The sequence below is a fragment of the Salmo trutta genome, chromosome 20 (genome assembly GCF_901001165.1).
Source record: "Salmo trutta chromosome 20, fSalTru1.1, whole genome shotgun sequence".
In the NCBI taxonomy this organism is placed as follows: Eukaryota; Metazoa; Chordata; class Actinopteri; order Salmoniformes; family Salmonidae; genus Salmo; species Salmo trutta.
This window is the reverse complement of record NC_042976.1, coordinates 40611915-40638658: the sequence shown is the minus strand read 5'-3', so window position 1 is coordinate 40638658 and position 26744 is coordinate 40611915. Positions and strand designations below refer to the sequence as shown.

General features: G+C 43.2%; 1 protein-coding gene across 1 annotated transcript in view; it reads right to left on the bottom strand.

The window, feature by feature from the left end:
• Positions 1 to 26131, bottom strand: part of LOC115156063 (potassium voltage-gated channel subfamily H member 7) — a 47442-nt gene extending 21311 nt beyond the window's left edge. The window contains exons 1-7 of the mRNA XM_029703293.1: positions 25673 to 26131; positions 24983 to 25213; positions 14967 to 15122; positions 11236 to 11691; positions 11001 to 11021; positions 10262 to 10476; positions 4862 to 5287 (exon numbers count right to left, since the gene is read on the bottom strand). Of these exons, the coding sequence (XP_029559153.1) occupies positions 4862 to 5287; positions 10262 to 10476; positions 11001 to 11021; positions 11236 to 11691; positions 14967 to 15122; positions 24983 to 25213; positions 25673 to 25748 (1581 nt within the window). The 5' untranslated portion in view covers positions 25749 to 26131. The remainder of the gene's footprint in view (positions 1 to 4861; positions 5288 to 10261; positions 10477 to 11000; positions 11022 to 11235; positions 11692 to 14966; positions 15123 to 24982; positions 25214 to 25672) is intronic.
• Positions 26132 to 26744: the final 613 nt, after the last annotated feature.

The window sequence follows — 26744 nt, the reverse complement described above, 5'->3', positions numbered from 1 at the left end:
GACGACACTGGTCCAATTGTGCACCGCCCTATGGGACTCCCAATCCCGTCCGGTTGTGATACAGCCTTGAATCAAACCAGGATCTGTAGTGACACCTCTAGCACTGAAATGCAGTGCCTTAGACCGCTGCACCACTCGGGAGCTGACTCAGTAGTAGAGGTGGAATAGGTGATTATGCTTTATAATGAATCGCAAGCTGTCTCTCTCTCTCGTGTTCTGGTGAGCCCATAGAAGCCTGTTCTATTCATTCTTATTTCTATGGGTGTGCCAACAGAGCATGATAAAGCACTGAAAGGATATTCCCTCATTAACAAACAAGCAAACATGCCGGCCTGCCCAGGGCTGGATTAATGCAGGGGCTTACAGGGAAGCCCCTGGACCAAAGCCCACAGGAGCCCACTCTCAATGTTCAAAATACACCAGAAAGCATAATTTAGCCACAGAGAATCAATAGTTTCAAAAAACATAACTGTGAATTAAGTTTTATCACAATCACATACATGTAACTGCTAAAATAAAGGAAACACCAACATAACGTGTTTAAATAGGGTGTTGGGCCACTACGAGCTGCCAGAACAGTTTCAATGTGCCATGGCATAGATTCTACAAGTGGACCTAAACCATGGCAGGAAAATGCACCCAACACCATAACATATACTTTGTATCCCTCATTTACTTATTTCTTTTATTTTGGCAGTTACAGGTATGCCTACCGTCGGTAAGGCAGCAATTTGGGCAGAATGCCAGCCAAATATAAAACAGCTTGTTGCGTTGTGGCCATAGACATATAATTCATAGAAGGGTTTTGGAACTTCTTACCCTGGTAATTTGATTGTTAAACTCATGGGTACACTACAGTAGCAATGGCTGCCATTCCTGACTTGAATGGGAACTGCTATCTATGGACTATATTTATATGGTTGGTTGCAGCTGTCAGTTTGCCTTTTAAAATTTTCTAAATACATACATTTACATTTTAGTAATTTAACTGACACTCTTATCTAGAGGGATTTGCTGGGACAACGTCAGATTATCATCTAGTCGACTCAGGAATTCGATCCAACGACCTTTTGGTTATTGGCCCAATGCTCTTAACCTCTAGGCTACAATCACGAGAAAAAAGTACAGTTTTTAAAGCAAATGCCTACTGCTGAAAAGAGGAGACTAATCTGCCTATAGAACCAATAACAGAACAAAAGTACTCAACAACTCCCAATTTTGAGCGAACAACAGCACTGTTTTTAAAAGTAGCTCATCTTGAGATAAGCTATTGCCACGGGAGCGCAACGGCCATCACCGGTGAGTAGCCTATGGCTTCATCTTCATCACTGGGTGAGTAGCCTATGGCTTCATCTTCATCACTGGGTGAGTCAGTGTGGCACTGAAAAGTTTATTTAGTAGCTTACTGTAGTATGTATATACAGTGCATTCTGAAAGTATTCAGACCCCTTGACCTTTTCCACATTTTGTTACGTTACAGTCTTATCCTAAAATGTATTAAATGTTTTTTTTCCCTACACGCAATACTCCATAATGACTTATTTGGCTTCCAAAGCAAAAACAGGTTTGCACATTTCTTTTTTTTAAAAGACTGAAATACCACATTTACATAGGAATTCAAACCCTTTACTCAGTACTTTGTTGAAGCACCTTTGGCAGCAATTACAGCATCGAGTCTTCTTGGGTATGACGCTACAAGCTTGGTACACCTGTATTTGGGGAGTTTCTCCCATTCTTCTCGGCAGATCCTCTCAAGCTCTGTCAGGTTGGATGGGGAGCGTCGCTGCACAGCTATTTTCAGGTCTCTCCAGAGATATTCGATCGGGTTCAAGTCTGGGCTCTAACTGGGCCACTTATTGACTTTCAAAGACTTGTCCCAAAGCCACTCCTGTGTTGTCTTGGCTGTGTGTTTAGGATCGTTGTCCTGTTGGAAGGTCAACTTTCGCTCCAGTCTGAGGTCCTGAGCACTCTGGAGCAGGTTTTCATCAAGGATCTCTCTGTACTTGCATCCATTCATCTTTCCCTCGATCCTGACTAGTCTCCCAGTCCCTGCCGCTGAAAAATATCCCCACAGCATGATGCTGCCACCACCATGCTTCACCGTAGGGATGGTGCCAGGTTTTCTCCAGATGTGACGCTTGGCATTCAGGCCATAAAGTTCAATCTTGGTTTCATCAGACCAGAGAATCTTGTTTCTCATGGTCTGAGTCCTTTAGGTGCCTTTAGGCAAACTCCAAGCAGGCTGTTGTGCATTTTACTAAGGAGTGGCTTCTGTCTGGCCACTATCATAAAGGCCTGATTGGTGGAGTGCTGCAGTGATGGTTGTCCTTTTGGAAGGTTCTCCCATCTCCACAGAGGAACTATGGAGCTCTGTCAGTATGACCATTGGGTTCTTGGTCACCCCCCTGACCAAGGCCCTTCTCCCTCGATTGGCCAGTTTAGCCGGGCAGCCAGCTCTAGGAAGAGTCTTGGTGGTTCCAAACTTCTGCCATTTAAGAAGGAAGGAGGCCACTGTGTTCTTGGGGACCTTCAATGCTGAAAACATTTTTGGTACCCTTCCCCAGATCTGTGCCTCCAAATTTCTAAAAACCTGTTTTCACTTTGTCATTATGGGGTATTGTGTGTAGGAAAACATTTATTGTATCCATTTAAGAATAAGGCTGTAACGTAACAAAATGTGGAAAAAGGGAATGGGTCTGAATACTTTCCGATGCACTGTATATATACTGAACAAAAATATAAGTGCAACATGTAAAGTGCTGGTCCTCGGTTTCATGAGCTGAAATAAAAGATCCCAGAAATGTTCCATACACACAAATAGCTTATTTCTCAAAAATATTGTGCACAAATTTGTTTACATCCCTGTTAGTGAGCATTTCTCCTTTGCCAAGCTCATCCATCCACCTGACAGATGTGGCATATCAAGAAGCTGAGTAAACAGCATAATCATTACACAGGTGCATCTTGTGCTGGGGACAATAAAAGGCCACTCTAAAATGTGCCGTTTTGTCACAGAACCCAATGCCACAGATGTCTGAAGTTTTGAGAGAGCATGCAATTGGCGAGTTCATTTCTCTACCATAAGCTGCCTACAATGTCGTTTTAGAGAATTAGGCAGTACATCCAACCGGCTTCACAACCGCAGACCACGTGTAACCACACCAGCCTAGGACCTCCACATCTGGCTTCTTCACCTGCAGTATCATCTGAGACCAGCCACTCGGACAGCTAATGAAACTGTGGGTTAACACAACCGAAGAACTTCTGCACAAACTTTCAGAAACCGTCTCAAGGAAGCTCATCTGCTTTCTTGTTGTCCTTACCAGGGTTTTGACCTGACTGCAGTTTGCCGTTATAACTGACTTCAGTGGGCAAATGCTCACCTTCGTTGGCCAGTTGCATGCTGAAGAAGTGTGCTCTTCACGGATGAATCCCGGTTTCAACTCTACCTGTCAGATGGCACACAACATGTATGCCGTTGTGTGGGCGAGCGGTTTGCTGACGTCAACGTTGTGAACAGAGTGCCCCATGGTGGGGTTATGGGTTGGGCAGGCAGGCATAAGCTACGGACAATAAACACAATTGCATTTTATCAATGGCAATTTGAATGCACAGAGATACCGTGACGAGATCCTGATGCCCATTGTCATGCCATTCATCTGCCGCCATCACCTCATGTTTCAGCATGATAATGCACAGCCCCATGTCGATCTGTACACAATTCCTGGAAGTTGAAAATGTCCCAGTTCTTCCATGGCCTACATACAAGACAATGTCACCCATTGAGCATGTTTGTGATGCTCTGGATCGACGTGTATGACAGCGTGTTCCAGTTCCCGCCAATATCCAGCAACTTCACACCGCCATTGAAGAGGACTGGCACAACATCCCACAGGCCACAATCAATAGCCTGATCAATGCGAAGGAGATGTTGTGCTGCATGAGGAAAATGGTGGTCACACCAGATACTGAGTGGTTTTCTGATCCACGTCCCTACCTTTTTTTTTGCTTTTCCACGGCCCTACCTTTATATACATTCATTCATTTATTTCCTCCAATTATTGTCAAATCTGTGTGTCCCTTCATTGGCCTGGGCTATTGTTTTAATTCAAGACCAGATCATTTTTATTGATCTCAGTTTGTCAGTGTCAGAGCAGCCATTCATTTCATTCATTTGTGTGGTATAAAAAAGTATTCTACTAATGTCTTCTGCCATGTAAATGAAATGCATGTAAATGAAATTATAAAAAGCCCCCCAAAAAATCCCAACCCTGCTACAAATTTTTCCCCATGTCTAGAAATCCTAAAAATGCCTCTGCTCAACAGTAGCCTATGCCACATCGCAAGTGTTATGGCTTTATTATAAAGGGGCTTTATCTTCAACCGTAAACTTACCACGCACCGATTTGCAACTTTGTGCGCAGATTTGTTTACAGAAAATTAGGGTGTGTCAGGAGGGGGGGGGGCATAAAAATCCTAAACCATGGGGCCTATGATTTCTTAATCCTGCCCTGGGCCTGCCTGCCAATGGGCCTTTCACATCTGTATGTCAGCTGTGCACACAGCACTGCTGGGCTCTGCTGGCTCGCTCCTCATTTAAATGCATCATTGAAGCCATTAATCCACGTAAATGGATTTTGGAACGACGGCCATTCAAAAAAAAACAACAACAACAACATGCAATTTAATACAGTAATCCTTTCAGAGCCGAGACAGAAAAATTCAGCCTTTAAGAAGTAGCCCACGGGCATAAGTCTGAGCTTAATAAATGGGAAAAGAGTGGAAGCACTGCTGAAGTGATATGCAATAAACCTCCCAGAGAGAAAAACACAGGGAAAGACATGCATTAGGGATGACTTACTTCATCTGATCCTGAACCGAAGATAAGCAGGTCAAAGGGGATGGCAGCCACCATGTCTATAAGGAACCAGCCTTTGAAATAGTGAATGGCGATCTTCCCTGGCTGGCTGACCACTTCCTCGTTCAGGTTCACATAGGTGGTCCGGAAGTTGATAACGATGTCAACGATGAACATGATGTCCACCATGAAATCCACCACGTTCAGGGGATTGCAGGAGTATCCACACTCGCGCCTCATTTGCTCCTCGCGGTCATTGAGTAGGAAAGCAGCAGAGTAGGGTGTGAGGATGGCTGTATAGATGACCAGCAGCAGGATGAGCCAGTCCCACATAGCTTTGAACGGGCTGTAGTGGAGGATGGTGAATCTGTCCATGCGTGGAGTCTGGAGCTTGTATTCTGGAAGGACATCAGCACCCAGTGACAGTACCTGTAGTAGCAGAGAGAAGAGGGGACAGCAATCACCAAGAGCACTAATTTAAACAAATTCTGACAAAAAGTTTTACTCTGTAGATTTGAGTGTCGAACATTTCTCTAAGTGGCAATATAATAATCTATCCGAGGCAGCTTTTAACTCCCTTATCTCAGTAGCTGGCTATTGCCGGAGCAATCGAGGTAATGTGCCTGCCTCAAGGACTTGACAGCCGCTATGATTCAGCTAACCTGAGAGTAAGTGAGGTACAGTCCAACTCTATTAGGACAAGTCCTCTCCTCTCATTTGACAGACAGGACGATTGCCACCGTCTTGGGATGTGAATAATATGATTTCCAATATCAAATGTGTTCCACAGGATCACAAGTCTGGGTAACAGTCTTTTTAGCTAACATCCCACTCCTGTCTTTGGCAAATTACAAGGAGTGGATTGTAATTGCTGAACAGAGACGGCAACCAGGCTACAGAATCACTGCCTTACCGTCTAACATTCTGCTAGTAAATTCATGTATAGATTTTTGGGGGTAGAACATTTTGAAAATGCAATTTGATTTAATGATAGAATTGAGGGAGGATAATCAGGTTACATATCCTAGCAATATATCTTTTGAAAATAGTACCTTTTACAAAAGCTTTTTACATTTGCAGTGCTCTATTCATAGCAATGGTAGAGATACAACAGACAGTGTCCATTATTCAACAGCTTCTGGGTTAGCTTCTCTCCATGGTTGGACTCTGACTCTGGGGCTTATTATGGCTATCTAAGCAATGTTGTACTCTATTTAAGCAATAATGCCCGAGGGGGTGTGGTATATGGCCAATATACCATGTCTAAGGGCTGTTCTTAAGCACGACGCAACGCGGAGTGCTTGGACATAGCCCTTAGCTTAGATATATTGGCCATGTATCACAAATCCCCAAGGTGCCTTATTGCTATTATAAACTGGTTACCAACATAATTAGAGCAGTAAAAATAAATATTTGGTCATTTCCGTGGGATACTGTAATGACTGTTTGATAACGCTCTCCGTAGCCGATTTGAGCAGACCTTTAAACAGGTCAACATCCACAAAGCCGCAGGGCCAGATGGAATACCAGGACGTGTACTCAAAGCATGCGCAGACCAACTGGCAAGTGTCTTCATCGACATTTTCAACTTCTCTCTGACTGAGTCGGTAATACCTACATGTTTCAAGCAGACCACCATAGTCCCTGTGCCCAAGGAAGTGAAGGTAACCTGCCTAAATGATTACCGCCCTGGAGCACTCACGTCGGTAGCCACATGAAGTGCTTTGAAAGGCTGGTCATGGCTCACATCAACGGCATCCTCCTGGATACCCTAGACCCACTCCAATTCGCATACTGCCCCAACAGATCCACAGATGACGCAATCTTAATCGCACTCCACACTGCCCTTTCCCACCTGGACAAAAGGAACACCTATGTGAGAATGCTGTTCATTGACTACAGCTCAGGGTTCAACACCATAGTACACATGAAGCTCATCAATAAGCTAAGGACCCTGGGACTAAACACCTCCCTCTGCAACTGGATCCTGGACATCCTGACGGGGCGCCTCCAGGTGGTAAGGATAGGCAACAACATGTCTGCCTCGTTGATCCTCAACACTGGGGCCCCTCAGGGGTGTGTACTTAGTCCCCTCCTGTACTCCCTGTTCACCCACGACTGCGTGGCCAAACACGACTCCAACACCATCATTAAGTTTGCTGACGACACAACAGTGATAGGCCTGATCACCGACAATGATGAGACAGCCTATAGGGAGGTCAGAGAACTGGCAGTGTGGTGCCAGGACCAGAACCTCTCCCTCAATGTGAGCAAGACAAAGGAGCTGATCGCGAACCACAGGAAAAGGTGGGCCGAACAGGCGCCCATTAACATCAATGGGGCTGTAGTGGAGCGAGTTTCTACATCAACAATGAACTATCATGGTCCAAACACACCAAGACAGTTGTGAAGAGTGCATGACAAAACCTTTTCCCCCTCAGGAGACTGAAAATATTTGGCATGGGTCCCCAGATCCTCAGAAAGTTCTACAGCTGCACTATCGAGAGCATCCTGACCGGTTGCATCAACGCCTGGTATGGCAACTGCTCGGCATCTGACCATAAGGCACTACAGAGGGTGGTGTGTATGGCCCAGTACATCACTGGGGCCCATTTTCCTGCCATCCAGGACCTATATAATAGGCGGAGTTAGAGGAAAGCCCATAAAATTGTCAGAGACTCCAGTCACCCAAGTCATAGACTGTTTTCTCTGCTACTGCATGGCAAGCAGTACCGGAGCACCAAGTCTAGGACCAAAAGGCTCCTTAACAGCTTCTACCCCCCCAAGCCATAAGACTGCTGAACAATTAATCAAATGGCCACCGGACTATTACATTGACCCCCCCCCCCCATTTGTTTTGTACACTGCTGCTACTCGCTGTTCGTTATCTATGCATAGTCACTTCACCCCTACCTACATGTACAAATTACCTCAACCAATCTGTACCCTTGCACACTGACTCGGTACCGGTACCCCACTATTTTTTACTTTAGTTTATTTGGTAAATATTTTCTTAACTCTTCTTGAACTGCACTGTTGGTTAACTTCATCGGGGTAGGGGCAGTATTTTGACGTTTGGATGAAAAGCGTGTCCGTAGTAAACTGCCTGCTACTCAGGCCCAGAAGGTAGGATATGCATGTTATATAGAAAACACTGAGGTTTCTAAAACTGTTTGAATGATGTCTGTGAGTATAACAGAACTCATATGGCAGGCAAAAACTTGAGAAAAAATGCAACCAGGAAGTGGGAAATCTGAGGTTGTAGTTTTTCAAGTGACTGCCTATCCAGTATACAGTGTCTGTGGGGTCATTTTGCACTTCCTACGGCTTCCACTAGATGTCAACAGTCTTTAGAACGTTGTTTCATGCTTCTACTGTGAATGGGGAGAGAATAAGAGCTATTGGAATCAGATGACTGAGAAAATGACATGAGCTCAGACAGGCGCGCGCCCATGAGAGTTAGGTGTGTTCCTTTTTATTTCTGAAGACAATGGAATTGTCCGGTTGGAATATTATCGAAGATTTATGATAAAAACATCCTAAAGATTGATGCTATACATCGTTTGACATGTTTCTACGACCTGTAATATAACTTTTTTGACTTTTCGTCTGAACTTACTGCGCGAGCACAGTACATTTGGATTACTCGACTGAACGTGCGAACAAAAAGGAGGTATTTGGACATAAAGGATGGACTTTATCGAAACAAAACAAACATTTATTGTGGAACTGGGATTCCTGGGAGTTCATTCCGATGAAGATCATCAAAGGTAAGTGAATATTTATAATGTTATTTGTGACTTCTGTTGACTCCAAAATGGCGGGTATCTGTATGGCTTGTTTTGATGTCTGAGCGCTGTACTCAGATTATTGCAAAGTGTGCTTCGCCGTAAAACTTTTTTGAAATCTGACACAGCGGTTGCATTAAGGAGAAGTGTATCTATAATTCTTTGAATAACAGTTGTATATTTTATCAACATTTATGATGAGTATTTCTGTAAATTGATGTTCTCATTCACAGTAAGTTTTGGGAGGCAAAACATTTCTGAACATTACACGCCAATGTAAAATGTTTTTTTTTTATATAAATATGAACTTTATCGAGCAAAACATACATGTATTGTGTAACATGAAGTCCTATGAGTGCCATCTGATGAAGATCATCAAAGGTTAGTGATTAATTTTAGCTGTATTTATGGATTTTGTGACGCCTCTCCTTGCTTGGAAAATGGCTGTGTGGTTTTTCTTGTCTAGGCGCTGTCCTAACATAATCTAATGTTATGCTTTCGCCGTAAAGCCTTTTTGAAATCGGACACTGTAGTTGGTTTAACGAGAAGTGTATCTTTAAAATGGGATATAATAGTTGTATGTTTGAGAAATTTGAATTATGAGATTTTTGTTGTTTTGAATTTGGCACCCTGCTATTTCACTGGCTGTTGGCGAGTGTGTCCCGCATGTGGGACGCTAGCGTCCCACATACCCCAGAGAGGTTAAGGGCTTGTAAGTCAGCATTTCACGGTAAGGTCTACACTTGTTGTATTCGGCCCGTGTGACAAATAAAGTTTGATTTGATACGATCTGATATACCATGGCTGTCAGCCAATCAGCATTCAGGGCTCAAACCACCCAGTTTATAATGGCCAGTTAGTATGTGGCCTTCCTCTCCTTTGGATCTTAATGAGCTCTGACAGGCTGCAAAGAGAGACCTTCTATCTGATGATGGTGCTGGAGAAATGATGAGGACAGAGGGCTTTGTTTTATGTTGCCTCAGTACATCTACAAGATGAATTATGGATTCTCCCATGCATCTCGACATCTACCGTATCTAATGTGGAAAAACCCACCCACCGAATGGCCAATTCAAGGTAGTGCAACCCAGAAAATTCAGCGCGTTCAGTCGGATGATGGCTGTACTTATGAGTGAGAATGGCTTGTCTCTTCTATAGAATGTCATTGTCAGGAGGAGTGCTCTGTTTTTCGCCTGTCAAAGAAGGTCTGGTTGTACGGGAAAGCTTGGTGTTCTACCCTACAGCCTGTGCTGAGGTTTGACACTGACGTTAATGAGAGGACAGTCACTATACAGCACTATACAGCGCTAAGGAACAAGCAGGAGAGATTCTACTGCATACTGTATTACACTGCTGGACTTGTTTTTCCACGGAGCAAATGTCACACCGGCTATTCATTGATGAGATTGTTTCTCCAATTCATTGCATTAGCACCCATGTCAAACAGTGTGGAAAAAAGCAGCCATTAGTGCAGACATAATGAATAATATAGGCAGCAATGTGTCTGGCATTCATTTGGTAAATGTCTCATTTTGTGACCCGTACGCATAATGTGACATGAAAGTTGTACGAAAAAAAGAGCCAAATGTGCTTTCCAGACAGCCAATTGTCTCACCTGTGTGACTTTTTCAGTGACGTTGTGCGTTCTGTCCTTAACCTTGGGTGCTATGATAGTGTTTTCTGATGATGGGGGAGAGTGTGCCTTATTTTCGTTATTCCGCTCCGCGAAGTTGAGCGCAATCAGCGGGATCTTGTTGATGGTGCTGTACTTGTTGATGTTGGATTCAGAGGTGGAGCCAAGCAAACTGGACTTGAGATGGTTGAACGGACCTGGAACGGAAAGACAACCCAAAGAAATGGACTGTAGAGAGATGGTAATACAGTATAGCACAGCTCTACTAAAGGACATTGAATAGTACCTGGACAGAGGTCAAAACTGTAGCAGTGAGCCAAACATCACACATTTGATGATGGTTGGCGTTGGTGATCAGGGAAACTGATGGGAAGCAGACAGAGCATAGTGACCACTGATCCCCCCCCCCCCCTCTCAGAAAGCAAAATAGCTTTCTTTCATGCAGGTGTTGGGTTGGGTGGGGATGGCAATATTAGCAGTCAGTGGAGGCAGCAGGCTTTCATTCAGGGGGTGTTGATCAATCATCCAAAGACATTTAAAATAGCTGACATGACAAAAACACTCAACTGTCTAAGTCACAACACATTCTCAAGTGCAGCGCTTCGTTGAGTGTAGAATTTCAGGGAGAAATCATCATCACTCGTGGTCAATTGGCTTGACTAGGATACATGCGTCAAACAGTCCAATGCACGACAAGCATGGTCAGGGAACACATCGTTACCTCTGATATAGCGACCATTGTCTAAAAGCAGCATCATAGTGGCGAAGGGAAGAGAGAAGATAGAAATAGTACTGTGGATGCAGATAATGTTGGCATGGATACGTAATAGTATACCGTAATACACAATTCCTGAGCAAGGAGTACTCACAAGACACAAAGATGACAATAGCTCTGTCCCCATTCAAAATCTAGGGACCACAAAGCTTTCGCTAGACATTTCATCGTCCTACTTTACCTTCACTTGCATGTCGGTCCCTGAACATGCTCTTGGAGTTGTTGAAGCCTTCTATGTCTTGGACGGAGGAGGCTCGCCTCATGCTGCTCCCGCTGATGCTGCCTCTGGAGATGGTGTGTGCGAGGCAGGTGGTGGACTGGTGCGCCTCCGTCTGGTACAGCTTGTCCCACGGGTGCTGCTTGGGAGAGGAGTGGTCCAGGGGTCCGGGTCCATGCACACTGGCCTGGGAGGAGTGGTGGCTGGAGCTGATGAGGGCCCGTGTGTCGTTGGCATCGGTGGGGCTGCAGTTGTCCTCGGTCGGGGGCGACTGGAAGTTGGTCAGAGCCACAGAGTCCTCGTTCTGTTTGGGGGAGGGGGAGTCCACCATGACGGCATCTGGGTCTTCTTGTGGAAGAGACTGTTTGTTGGAGACCAGACTAAAGGCAGCCTGGCGGAATCGGAAGAATCGTCCCTTTCCTAAACAATAGAAAATGTTGGACGTGTTTATTCCTGCACCAAACAATCAAATGATAAGAAAGTATGATTTTGACTGTATACCATAACATGTAAAAGATCTAAAGCATAAGCAATAGCAACAATTATTTAGTCAATTCAGTCACATTTTCAATGAATGCAAATCTCATTACTGTTCTTTGAGCTGGAAGGTGCACTTTCATTTATCTGATTGTGTGGAATTCTATAATGATGTGTTCATGATCAAAGAGAGGAAGCAGAAAGCCGGAGAATCAACCTCTAATCCAATGGCATTCAATGGTACGTGACTGAATAACCTTGATCGGCCCTTTACCCATAGTGCATAGTGTGTATACTGCTGTAATGCCTGTCATAGTGTTCTTTCTTATTTGATGATTAATGAATTAAACCGTTGATAAATTGACACTATGTATTGACGTACACCGTAGGGTATCATAATGTATCATACCGCATTCAAGGTTATAAGTGAAAACACTTAACGGAAAATGAATCTCCTTCCTTAATTTAACAGAGGTGGTATGTTCAGTATCTCACGTGTGCCTCATGTGTGTCCACTGTGCAGTAACGTCTTCAGAGTGACACACAGGCACATATAAACCAGTCAGGGAACTGTAGTTTGGGTTCATTAACAATAGAAGTGGTGAAAGTGAGCCCCAGGCTCACTCATAAATATGAGGCAGCCATCGTTCAGCACCCTCCTTGCATCATGTCACTGCCATCTGCTTCCATTCCCCAACCACATGTACTTATGTTACAACCCTAATACACAATAAAGCCATCACACTCAACAGGGCCCCTGGACAGGCCCCTAACGGCAGGAAGTCTGCAATTTAGACCAGTTTTTTTTATGGACATAGGAATACATGTCTCAGCATCTCTACTGTAGGTGTCTTTGATTTACAATCATATGAGATGCCAGAGGAAAGTAGAAGGATGCGTATTTCAGGTGAACTCCAAGTTCCAGTAGTATGGAGTTAGGGTTGCAAAGTTCTGCTTTTCCAAAATTCTCAGGTCTTCAGGAATTCCCAGATGGAAGACTCCCGGAATCAGATGGAAATCCGGAACCAACCAGGATATTGGGGAAGAAATGTGCGAAAGTTACCAGAATTTGGCAAGCCTACGTTCAGTTTTTTTGGTTGTAGCCTACTGGATTTATTACTTCTTTCCTCCTCTCACTTATTTAATCTGTATATAATTGACATCAATCTGTAAACCCAGCATCACCAGACATGGCCTCCTTCACGAGCTGACACATGCTTTGTTTTCGTTCCCCTGCAATGGCTTGGTATGAATGCAGATAGAAGCTGTTGATTTATGAATGGTAGGGCAGAGAGCACTTGATCCTCACTGAGCCTTCTGAATTAATAATGGCTGTTTTAGTGTTTTACTCCTGCTTATGTCAAAATGTACTTATGTAGAACACAGTTCCTGTGCGTTCTGTAGAAATGTCAAAGGAACAGGATATAGAAGCAATACAGAAGCAAGAAGACAGGGAATTCAATTTAGAATATGCTTTTTTTTCGTTTCAGCCTCACTACTGTAGAGTATGTATTTCCATTGGGAAGAAAGAGAAAGCATGTGGAGGTCTTTCTCTTTTATACCGTTAAGCCTTCTAGGCATCATTTACTCTAAACACATTCATTTTCCATTCCATACAGCAGCTATTAATCCGTCGCAATAACTCAGTATGAAATTAGAATGAAATGGTTCAGAGAGGCAGAAAAGCTATTGGTTGCACCCAGAGAATTTAGCTGACAATGAAGTCCTGAATTCAAATAATGTATTGTAGTTTATGTGAATCTATACCACCGTCATTTCCCTATAAATAGCACGGAGGAAAGATTCATTTTCTTACGGTCCAATGCATCTCTTTTCTCTGTAATTTTGTACTTCTTTTTGCTGAGAAGGGGGTTCTGTGTGCAGACTGTGAAGAAGGGATTATTCTCTCCTTTGCTCATACTATTGTGCTAGTTGCTATGATACCTGGAGACAGTATGCATGGGTTCATAATTAGTCCCCCAAAATCACTTTGCAAGGGAAGCATATTTGTGTGAGGCCAATAACAGCAAGCCGATGCCTGTGGTGAGGAAGCTGCTGATCGATCACACGACATGCTTATCTTTTCCTTCTTTCTGTGGCGTTTGTTCCCCTCAGTAAAGACCTTTAGTATGAAAAATCAAGCAATCAGCTCTGATCAGTGGTGTTACGAACACACACACACACACACACGCACGCACGCACAGATAATGCACACACAGATGACACACACAACACGCACACGACACACACAGAGGACACGTGCACCCCCCCACAGCCTTGGGTGCAGTGTAGTGTTCAGGATTCCTACTGAACCGTGCGGATGGCTCTGCCTTGCTCAGTGAGAGGAGATGCTCGGCACCTCCAAAATCAGGAGCAAGCAGAGACGTCTTGTTGACATTTACACCCTCTGACACACAGCAGTGGAGGAGATGGTAAAGAGACACAGCCCCCAGTTCAAATACCACTGCTTTGTTCCCTATCTAAAAATAAGCACAGACGAAGCAAAATAAAGAGATGGCAAAATTCCACAATGACGGAGGCCAAATAAATGGTGAAATAAAAATCTATTCAGTTTACTTGTGAAGAGAAACACAATCTAGTGTGCTGTCTTCCAGATGATAAAATAACTGTCCGGTAAACATCAGTTTTAAAAGTTCATATTCTGTTAACTCATACCCAAATAATGGAAATGCCTCGCCCTATACTCATACTCGCGGCCAATGCATAAATTGGTGAAAAAAACACTTAAAAACCCCACCTCAAACTTGTCATAGAAATCTGGAAACACTGGACATTTACTTTAAGCCACATTTGTTCCAGGGACTTGGGTTGAATTTCTACAACTTGCCTAATTAGCCTCTTGCAGATGTAGATGAGGATGAGCATGAATAATTGCAATTGGTAGTATCCATATGTGTAATTGCCCTTCTATAGAAGAGGAGTGTGTCTTTGGGAACTGGAAGGAAGGCACTTCTACTAGTGGACTGCAAAGTCAGTTAGGACTTCCTATGGGATGAGCTCCCCCTGATCTAGCTGTGGTCTTACATCATTACACAGGCTGTGTCCTAAATGGCATCCTATTCCCTATTTAGTGCACATTTTATAGGAAATAGGGTGCAATTTTGGGTGAAACATTACATTTCATTTAAAAAAAAAAGGTAATACTGCATATCCACATTACCAGTAGACATATACAGGGCAGGAATCCGGATACTCACTGGAATCAGTTCTTTCCGGGGATGAGTGATTCAGCTTCTCTGTCGAGTCACTGCTTCCTTCCTCAAGTACGTAATCAAAGTTTAGAATGAACAACATCACTACGCCTTCCTCGTTCTTCACCGGGATTATGTGAGTGTAGCACTGGAAGTCCGTCCCTGTAAGAAATAATAAACCTGTCATGTCTAAAAGCTAATGCTCCTCATCATCTCCTTCCACAGTTGAGCTCCACTACAGTATAACTTCTAATCCATTCTAAGATGGATGCCTGTTACTCTACCTGAGAACGCTCCAATTTAATAATAATGTAGTGTTGGAACCCATGGAACCATCGTGTCCTGCAAAAAAAAGAATTTTGACCCCTAGATGGCAATACTTAGAGAGATTATTATTATTCCAATTATTATTTTTCCTCTAGCAATATTGATATCGTAATGCCATGTTGCTAGCACCTCTCTTAGTGCTAAGTGTTCATCATGAATTCCCTAGCTTTACGACAGTAAGGCAGTTTGCTGATTCGACATGGACACAGACTGGTCAAGAGGGCACCTTATAGGTAGCGTGCTTTTTCCTGGATACAGCACACAGGCCAGAGCTTCACATTGCACACACAATGTGCCCAAATGGCACCCTAGACCCTTTATAGTGCACTACGTTTGACTAGGATTCATTGGGCTCTGGTCAAAAGCAGTGCTCTACTGTATACAGGGAAAAGGGTACAATTTACAATGGACACATAGGAGGACAGGACTATGCTTGGAACTGAGTCAACTCCCAAGGTTTCTACTGGGTCATACCAGACCCACTACCGCTGAGCTGCCTTCTCAAGAGGAGGAAGAATCCACTATCAAGATCTTGGCTGCGTCCCCCGGTCAAAAGTAGCGCACTAGGGAATAGGCCGCCATTTGAGACAAAGTCCCTTTCTTGTGCCCATAAGATGGCAATATCTGGGATGCACTGAATGGATTATAGAAGGATCAGTACCTTGGGTTGAATTTCTCCAGGCAGAATGGAGCGAGAAAAACAACTGACCCCCACCCAGTGAATGTGTGTTCTACGGAAACGGAAGCATTTAGGCTACAACACAGTATATGCAAAACATTGAATGCAACATTTAATCAAAGCTTAATAATCTCATCACCAAATCAGTATTATGTTAGGTAATAGTATTACTAAATATGTTGTACTGGAATTATCACACAAACCCCTAAAACTATTAGAATATCCACACCAGAACTTAATAGGGTCAAGAGAGTTTTAACAGATTGCAAATGATTTCAGCACTGCTGGAGACACTACATCAAAACAACAACAATCTGCCAGCCTGAATGCTTGTCATGCTATAGCTGAGCCATGCTGTAATAATATAGGAAGAAAAAGTTGACAACGCCATCAGCACCTTTTTAAGTGAGATTGACTGTTCTCTTCCAGTTACCTCAACTTGGCTGAATTCTGTGTCAATTAGTTATAACACATATGCTAAAGCTGCACTACTACCTAATTACCAACAAAAATGATGATACAGGAAAAATGGGTTTTGGTTCCTTAGGGTCCTCCAATCTATTTAGAGCCGGTGCAATATGTTAGGCCAGCTTCCCCGAGGCCTCGGTAGGGCATCAATGTCAGTAGAATTGTGTTGCTCGCTTATTTCAAAGGATACCAAACAAGCTTCTCAGAAAGCATCGTAAACAGAAATACATACTGAAATGTTAAGGGTCCTTCCATATAAACAAGTAGAAACTATATATGTTTGCGCGGCTATATCATTCGAATAGGAGGCATTCCTTCAAAAAGAAGGGAGGACCAAGGCATTCTTCATATAATTCATTAAAATGCCTTTATTTGTATGGCATGTTCAATGGAAACAAAGATTCAAAACGCTGACGTGTTGTTTCGGCCGCATGGCCTTCGTCAGGGGGGTACAAAGATATGATAACGCAAGGTCCTCTTTTTGAACAGCTTTTTCTAAATCAACCCTAGTAAGCAATACTATGCACATTAAAAAGTGAAATACTGCAGATACCGTACGTTATCAAAATGCTAATCAAAGTTTGACCCATCAGAACCCCTAGAAACCTCGAATATGACTGGGCAAGGTGGTAAGAATAGGAGAGACATCTATTTTATAGTACACTAGACCACAGCAAACACGGACCACCGCAGTCCTTATCGCAAACAAAATCATTTCATAAGCGCACGTTGTCGTCAGCAATTGGAGGGGCCAGGAGGTTGAGGGTGGTCTCATGGTCTAAAAATGAATATAGTCTTGGTACTGATGATGCCGATTTATCTGGTGGCTAAATCTGTCATTAGATCAACTGATGATTTTCCAACCCTAATCTCCTAGTGCAGCCTCCATACCCCTATATCTCCATAACCCTATATCTCCATAACCCTATATCTCCCACTGCATTATAATGCCATCAGCATTATCATTGAATTGTAAAAAGCGGGTTCAGACTAATTCAGAGTCATGCAGAGTAGAAGCATCAACGCCAGAGAGAAATAAATCCTTTCATCAGTGGGACTCCATTTCTCCCAGAGTCTCACTGCCCTCATAAAACAAGCCACACATCTGCTGCCCTTCCAGGAAGAACACCCGATGTGCCATAATAAGCAATACGCAAAGAAGATCAAAAGATGCCCATCCGTCCCTATGCAAATGTGTCTCTCACCGTCTACCAGCCAGGCCAGCAGAGGACACATTACCAGTGTTCACAGTAATCTCCTCCAGAGCTGGATCTCACATCCACACTGCCAGTCACATTCATCAGCAGTAGGCTGTCTGTCTGATTAAACATAACAATCCTCTGTTGGACTGCATTTCCGCGTCAGACTTAAATAGGAGCCCCAGCGGAATGACCGTTCTTCACAACAATATTTTATGTCCAAAACTGTGAAAAACATTTACGTTTCTATTGGATTTGTATTTTGTACATTTAGCAGACACTTTTATCCAGAGCGACTTAAAGTCAGTGCATTCAACTTACAGTAGTTCGGTAAGACAACCACGTAATCACAATTATTGTAATTGTGGTGAACTGGTAATAAGAGAAGCGCCTTCGTCTGGTATGGGTTATAATGTCCGTTGTATGAAACTCCTCACTCATCTCCTCCGATATCAATACTGCTCATTGTCATTGCTTTAAAATCATTAATCATTCATCGATTTTAGTTAACTGCATTTAGGTTTCCCCACAATTACATGACGGAAATTACCCCCATTCATCTCCTTAGACATCTATCTCAGCAATAAATGATTCAGTGTATACACCGATCTTGTATCGGTTAGTTGGCATACATTAATGTTTCACACTGCGTCACGTTTTAGATCTGTGGAAACTAGCTGCTGTGTGACCACAGTGAAGAAAATGCTGCAGGAAAGAGGAGACCCAGAATGATTCTGTGGCAGCATGTTTGGGAATTGATTTAACTTACCAGATGGGAAAACAATACCCCGCTAAAAGGCTGAGCTATTTGGGTCCCTATTTGGGTGACTCCTCATCCTGTCTCCTGCTGAAAGTCACCTACTCAGGTGTATAATAGCCAACGTTCTCTTTTTTTACCTCCACCGGGGTGATGAATGGCAGAATCCGAATCATCACGTTAGATACTTCTGATGAGCTGATGACATATCCAGCCTAGTCATGTGATCTCAAGATTATTCTATCACAACACAAGATGGTTTAACGTTATAATATAATGTTAACATACACACAAATGCACACACACACACATGCTTACTCTAGAAACAAGTTACAAGCAAATAGAACTCGGAGTAAAACAGGCCAATCATTTCCTAGTCCTGGTTTCATGTGGTCAGGAGACTATTCACACCTTTCAGTGTCATTAGGAAGGATTGTTATGGCAGACAGACTCTGGTGTGTTGATTGAATAGAGAATTCCCCAGTTCATTCCCACTGCCAGTACACGGATCACATCAGACCACGTGCATGATTGTGGAAAGCTGCCAGGATAAACAGTGTTGCGTACACTATGTGCATCTCTCAGGTTGGTGGTAAATCACACTGAAAAGCACTGGGTGATGTGCAATAAGAGCATTTAGTGGTGCATTTGACCTGTGGTTTAAGACATGTTATTCAGTGCTATACATATCCTAAACAATTGCGTTATCAGTTGCGTTACCGAGTTGTATACACTAGGCACAAATGGCAAACGACGGACTGAAACGAGGAGGGACTTTCTGAACGTGTCCGATACGAAATATAGTGTGCACTAATGAACACAACCCAGTTACCGCCTCCTCCCTGTGTGAGTTGTAGATCATTTGCAGGCAGGTTGGGATAACTGAAAGTGGCAGGTTCAGGAGAACACAAAGGTCTAATAGTGTACATTAGTGTCTCTCCTAGTGATTGGAGGTCTATCATTAATTTCAGTCGGTGGGCTCAAGTTTCCCTTCAAGTGTCAATCTAGCAGCCCCTTCAGCCCCTAAGGAGCTGCCTCAGCCCCCAAGCATGATCACTGTCTTCAGACTGGCAGAAGGTCAAATGAGATTTCCAGCGCTTTTACCATGGTCCCATTGAATGTCAGATTCCAGGCCACAGAGAAATGCTGATCTTACTGATATTGTGGCCTTTAAGGATAATACACCTGTCATGGAAAAAAGCTTTTATCAAGCTGACTATGAATGCAGAAGCTCAGCGAGCAAAGCAATTGTGTGATTCCTAAGATGCACAGATGAGGTTTAGGAAAATAATGTGGTAACTGAAAGATTTGATAGTCTTAGAATTTCAAATTTTCCCAAAAGTCTGCAGAGACAAAACTGATAAGGGAAATTGATTCTTAATTTACTATATATTCAATGTGTTGCCAATAGTAAGTGAAGTCTAAATTGTGACAGATCAGATATATCTGAATTCGTGTTATTTTGCATACTATACACATGATGACCGTACATCACCTTGGCATTGCAAACTATAATTTTCCTTCCAATGCTTTTCAAGTATGGATAAAAATAGATATCATTCCTTACCAATGACTGCACAAGGTCAATGTCTTGCCAGTCCTGTAGAAGTATTGTGCCTGTGTGAATACATAGATACAGCGCTGTACTGATATCAGTTCCCATTTCAAGATGATGGAAATTTCATTAGATTCTATTTCCACCATCAATAATTGAAAAGATGGCTGCACATCGAGCCATTATTGATTGCTAAAGGTCTACAGCTGTGTGATCTCCGTCTTGGAATACTTCTCTGTACAGAAGCATTCTGACGAGAAAGAGAAGTCTTAAAGTACTTTTATAAGGGTGGGTTTAGGACAGTTAGCTATGAGTAGTACTTCCTTTAAACATACTCAGTACTCACTCACACTATTTAGGATCTTTATAGGTACGTTACATTATTGAAAACAAAATTGATATAGGCACACGTTTTTGTTATTTTGCTCAGCAGACGCGTCTTAAGGTTAAATGCTAGTGCAACGAGGGGAGAAACATTCCCATATTAAAAACATTCAACACTGATCTTCATTTTTTTGGATTCGCTATGAATCCCAACATTTAGAGAGAAAAACAGCAGTTCCAGATGGAGCAGGCTATACATGAGTCATGACACTCTCCACGGTTATCGTGCTAATACAATGTGACATGGTTGTTGCAGGGCTGTGTTGCGGAGGCCATACACAACCGCACCGGGGCATAGCCAATCAAGAGGGGAATATGTAAGGGGAGGGAAGGCATACTAACCCTTTGTTTGGAGTCTGTTGGCCATGTGGCCATATCTCGCCTCCGTTAAGACTGCCCTAAGCTAGTCATCATGGCCTACTTTCATCTTTAATCAGTGTCCTCTAAGTCATCAAGATGAACACCAATTTCAAGTGCATCTTGCTGTATGTGTTTTGCTAGCAAGCCAGCTAGCTGATATTTGTCATCCAATGGGCTGAAATAGCTAATTGCTGGCAAAAGCTAATTGGAAGTAAAACAGATGGTTTGGTGGCTGTTGGATTGGATTCAAGAGGGTCCCCCATGAAATGGAGATATGAATTCATATGTGGACATGTAGGGCGACTGGCCAAGGCGTGTGTTCGTGATGTTCAGTGCTCCATCTGCTACCTACTGTACTCAGTGTTAATTAGTTTTTTGTCAGATGATAATTACAGAGAGCCTGTCAAGAACAGCTTTTATATCAGGCCCATTTTATCGAAGACTTCTGCAAAATCTACTAATCTAATTCAAACCTGATATGTTTTAATTTAATCCGATCATTATTCTGATAGGATGGCTTCTTTCTAATAAACGTCTGACCTTGGCAAACGCTAAATGTGTTTTGCGACATACTGGGAGTAACCAAAGAGGCTAAGATCAATAAAAAATGCATGCACCTCTTTTTGAGCGCATCCATCCAGGTCTCCCGAAGCAGCCAACTGTGAGTGCCCCTGTGTCCCCCACGTCGCCCCCACCCTCCCCATCACCCTGCAGCGGGGAGACGGCCCTCCAGCTCCTCAAAGGGGAGTCACCTTTGAAACCCTGCACCCACGCATACCTCAGCAGCACGGCTAGCTATGCTGGGACTGTTATATATTTAACTTCAGCGTGCTGCTCAGTGTCAAGCTTCCCTTTGTACTCACTCATTCATTCCCAAAGTACTATTACACCCGTCGGAATAGGATCGTTTTACAAAGCCCAGCAAAGGAAGGTATTTATCTCATTGATTAGGAATCTTCTTTGAGCGGGGAAGACGTTGTGATTTCGGATTCATCTCCTCTCACAACTATATACTGTTCAACGCCGAGATGAGCGATAATGTGCCTGTGGCGACGGTTTTGGATGTGTATCTCACTGCGGTCTCGATTGTCCTTTTCGAAGCATACGCATGAACAGCTTCACTTTTCAGCTTTTTTTGCAGGGGCAAAGAGCTAGAGATGTGTTGCTGATGATGTCGTCACCGGGCATTTCAAGACCCCCCCCCCCTCCTCATGGGAACATGACACAGTATGAAAACCAAATTAGAGATATTAAGCATGACTATTCCCATCTGCAGTTTTATACTAACATGTCGGCATGACTCTGATTCATTTGATAGTATCGCGCTCCTGTAGACGGTGAGTGAGCAAGCAAGAGGGAGCACCTGAGGTCTAACACCATCGAGCTGTGAGTCATGATTTAATATTGGCCAGGCACACTTCCTCCATTTCCTGTGCCGTGACACTATCGCCTATTCATCCTTATGCTCAACTATTTCTCTATGTTGTCAACACTGGTTCAGCCCTATTGTGGCTAATGTCATTTCCACTCGGTGAAATGTGATAGGCTTTAGCTAAATGCTTTAGCAAAAATGGGGTCGACAAACAACTCGCGTCGATAGGCCCATTGCTCTCAAGGATGTCATGAATCTTGCATTTGTGTTCCCGTCTACGGGAGCCTGTGGATTGTGCCCTTCCATGGCCCTGTAATGCATTTACGCGGTAAGCCGCTCACTCCCAGTCACCGCAGTGTCATCCTTGACATCTTTATTCATGAGCCCTGCGCCTCACTCTAGACTCCTCTGAGAAGTATTAAGAGACCTGTCTCGAGGCACGGGAGGGAGGGAGAGCGAGTGTAATGATTAAGTTTGAATGTGTCGCATGGCTTTTACTCTGCTCCCATTCCTTATTAACCATGATTGACACATTGAGTTTATACAGAACTACACGGAGACTAAAGTGACTTTAAAACCCTGCTCTTCAGAGAGGTACTCCTCACCAATGGCTCCCTAGGGTACTTTGTGTTATTGTCTTTCTCCAGGATTCTGAAACAATCTATTCGACTTACTCGAGGAACATCTGGCTCTGATTCCCACGTGATTAGCAGAAATATGCCTAGGCTGATGACTGCTGCTGCTGGAAGATAAAAAATTGAACTATTTTGATTTTTCGGTGAATCTACAGTCATTTTTCACTATGCACATATATAGTGAACAAGCAGAGAACATGTTGGGTTAAACGTTCTTTATTGCCGTGAGCCGGGGGAACAAAAAAATATGACCTGCCTTCCTGTCATCATATACTATCCCTTGAAAAGAGGAGCGACACTGCAATGACTTTGAGGGGTGAATTATACTGACCAAAAAGCGCACTGCCTGACAATGGCAGGAGGTGGCATTACATTTTTAGATGTATGTCATTGAGCAGCAACTTCCTTTTAATTCACTGCGACTTCACAGCACTGCTGCCTGCACTGAACACGGTTCATATCATGTCTAGAGTCAAGCTAAAAAAGCACTGAACCCATGTGGGGATAGTGGCCCAAGAAAATGGAACCCAAAGAGGACTGAAGGTCCTCGCCAGAACAGTCAAACAAGGATAGACGAGATAATAACCACATCTGCTTTTTGGATTACATCTAGAGGAGTCAAGGACCTTGAACGTATGCTGGAATAACAATGCCTCATAGACATAATGCACAGTACAGTTAGAATCAAACCTGGTGTCACCCCTCACAGGGATGAAGCTCAATACGGTAACTCACATGTCCTTTCCTTGCTCAGTTCATGTGCTCAGGAAAAGCCATAGAATTAGGAATTCGAATAATATCTATGGGAAAAACTCGGAACCGACAGTTAAATCTAATTGAGAGGAAAACAGAAAAGCCCACCTTTTGAAGCTGGGGCAGCATCCCAAATGGCACCCTATTCCCATAAGGCTCTGGTCCAAAGTAGTGATCTATGTAGGGAATAGGGTACTATTTGGGATTCAGCCCTGGTTCCAGTCTGATGATGGTACATTGATTACTGGATTAATTGTTTTTGTTCACTCTCATAGATTTCTCTACAAGGGTTGTGACTGGGCATGGCCCGTCTCGCCACTGTTGAGATATTTTACAGGATGGTATGCAAATACTGCAGTAATTCATTGATTTATCGTCATTGTGAAACAAGACTACATTGATTCGCTGTTAGCTATTTGTATCGTCATTACAATCGTCTGGAACAGCCTTGGAGGAAGGCGGGTGAGTCGCGGCATATTGTGCTCTAGACCAGAGTGAACTGAGACAGCACTTTCCTTTCCTCTGTCAGTCACAGACAACACACTACTCCCTACCGTGCCATGGCAGCTGACCAAGCCCCATTGACCTTGTCAGAGTCAAGATCCACTCTCTCTGCTGCATGTGTCTTAGTGACAACTAGGACCAAGAGAAGGTACAAACGACCATATTGCCACTGACAGTCTCTACTATACATACAATTGGAAATTGATAATATGCTGGTTCATGCTCCTAGATGCTGTATATCACTATAATACCTCTCCGATGCCAAGGTCTTCAATAAATTGGAATGTTCAGCCTTCTGGCATTGTCTGCCAAGCAACTGATTACACCTCCATTATGCAATGGCATTTAAAAAAAATAAAAATCAAGCCAGATATCATTGTCAAAGGTTATCTTGCTTCCTCGCTTAGAGTATAATAACATTTACTGAAACTCTCACATCATACCTCATCAAAACAATGATATCCATAATGGTTTAAGACCTACATTGTTATTGTTGGTAGCTAAATAAAACATTTTCCAAAGTAGCATTGTTCAGTAAATGCAAAGGAAGATCCACATTCTACATAGATAGGAAAAATGGCTATTGATAGTCCTTTCCTATAAATGTTAATTGCCTATAAATGTTGTTTGCTCCATCCACATGAATAGTGACGTTTATTGCACAGGTCAATGGAGACACTTTCTTAATTGAAGGAAAAGCTCTCATTACTTCTCATTGTCAAGTGCACTGTCAAAACTGTATAACCTCATCTCTACTGTGTTCACCGATTCTCTCAAGTAGGATATCGGCACATGTAATCAAAACAAGGCTGCATCTCAAATGGCACCATATTCCCTTTGTAGTGCGCTAGAACCCAAAGGGCTCTAGTCAAAAGTAGTGCCCTATAAAGAGAACAGAGTGCCATTTGGGACTCACATGGAGGTGGACGTCTTGCGGTGGGACTGTAACTTATGATTTCTCAGAGACAGCATGTCACACCTAGTGTATAAAGGCTACCTCTCTGTTGCTGGCCCGGCTGACTGACTCACCATCTTTGCGATGATATGTGATTTCCACCTTGCGCTCCTCTGAGCCCATCAGAGCCTGGTCCACCTGGCTGATGGCATGTGTGTCAGTGTGCTCGCCGTGGAGGAATTCACAGGTGCACGGCTTCTGCATGACGTCCGGTCTGGAGTAGCCAGTCATCTCACAGAAGCCATCGTTACAGTAGATGATTGCACAGTTCTGCACCCGGGCATTGGCTATGACAAATTTCCTATCTGCAAGAAAAAGGAAACAAAAACTCACAATGCTATCAAACCAATTGGTTTGTAGTGTCTAGATTTGAGGTTTATGAACATTTTAAGAGTATTTGTAAATTGAAGACAGTCCAGTATTTGATATCATTAATACAAATGTGGCATCATTTGAAATAACTGTCGAGAAGTTGTCAAATAGCACTTGATTTCTGAGAACATCTATTGGCTTAAGACTAGAGCATAACAAAATACATTCTTGACACTGCTTGATGTGTTCCTCTAACGCATTCTTTAAATGAACAAACCCATTCTTAATTGGAGAAATATGAACGTTAATTCATACGATCCAACAGCTTTTAAAACCTAACTTTATGCCCACTCTATACCCACTTTTACAAACAGACTAACATAACACACGCGCCACAACGCCAAGAACAACACTTTAGATTAGCACGAGGATACCAGGGATGTTATACTTACTCTGTCCCTCGAATTTCCGTATTATTATCCCAAGAAATGTATTTTGTGGCGCAACGTGACCTCTTCGTACAGGCATGATTATTCCGTGCTCTTGTGTAAAGGCGCTTTCGCAATGAGACCCTGAAGTTACTGTTGTTGATTCTTGCTGATATTTCCTTTGTCACAAATCATTCTCGGCGCACTCACCTTGCACTTTAAATGACCTTTCCCAAATTCACTAGAATACACTTCAGCCAGCATGCATACCAGAGCATTTGAATGACTCCTTGCCGATACTACGGAATCGGGGAGGATTTCTGCTTTGGTCAGATATAGTTTGTAAACCATTTCTAGTTGAAGATGGATGCGATGTTGACGTTCTCTGTGGCGATGTGGTGGACAAGAATAGAGGACAGGGGCTGATATGCCAGGGGGAGTGACGTTACCCCCCTAAGGGCTTAGTGCACAGCGCTGCCACCTCGGGTAAGGTTAATTTGCAGTGCTGAGAAACTACAGTGAAGCAACCTCGACCTGTACATACAGTATGTCGTGTTCAGTGCGTAGGTAATATGTGCGCTATGAGTTAGATATTTTGTCCTTGCTATCTGTGATCCTTGGGACGTCGTCCCTGCCAATTTTGAAGTTGAAATGTAACATGGTTAAGGTTGGAATTAGGGTAAGGTTAGGGTAAGAGTAGGGTTTAGGGGAAGGACGTCCTAAGGACCCCTGATAGCGCTAACCTTGGCATCTTTGAGCCACGTGGTTTTTATTTACGTAGAGTATATATGTTATATCATCCACAGACAGTATAGGCTATATATTCACGAAAAAGGCTTTGCTCGGTGAGTTCACAGGTACAAAAATAATGAAGCCACAACGAGAAATGAAAGATGTACTTTATCCACAGTATGTGTCATGCCATTACTGGGCAGCTTGAGCTTTACCATTTCGAAATGACAACATGAAAGCGTTCTGTAACAGCTCGTGAGAAGCCTATGCTGTTATGGCACACGAGGACTTGTCCATGGTGCTGAAGTTTCAGACGCTAGATTTCCTTATATAAAATACTCTTTAACACTGTTTTTGGCGTTTT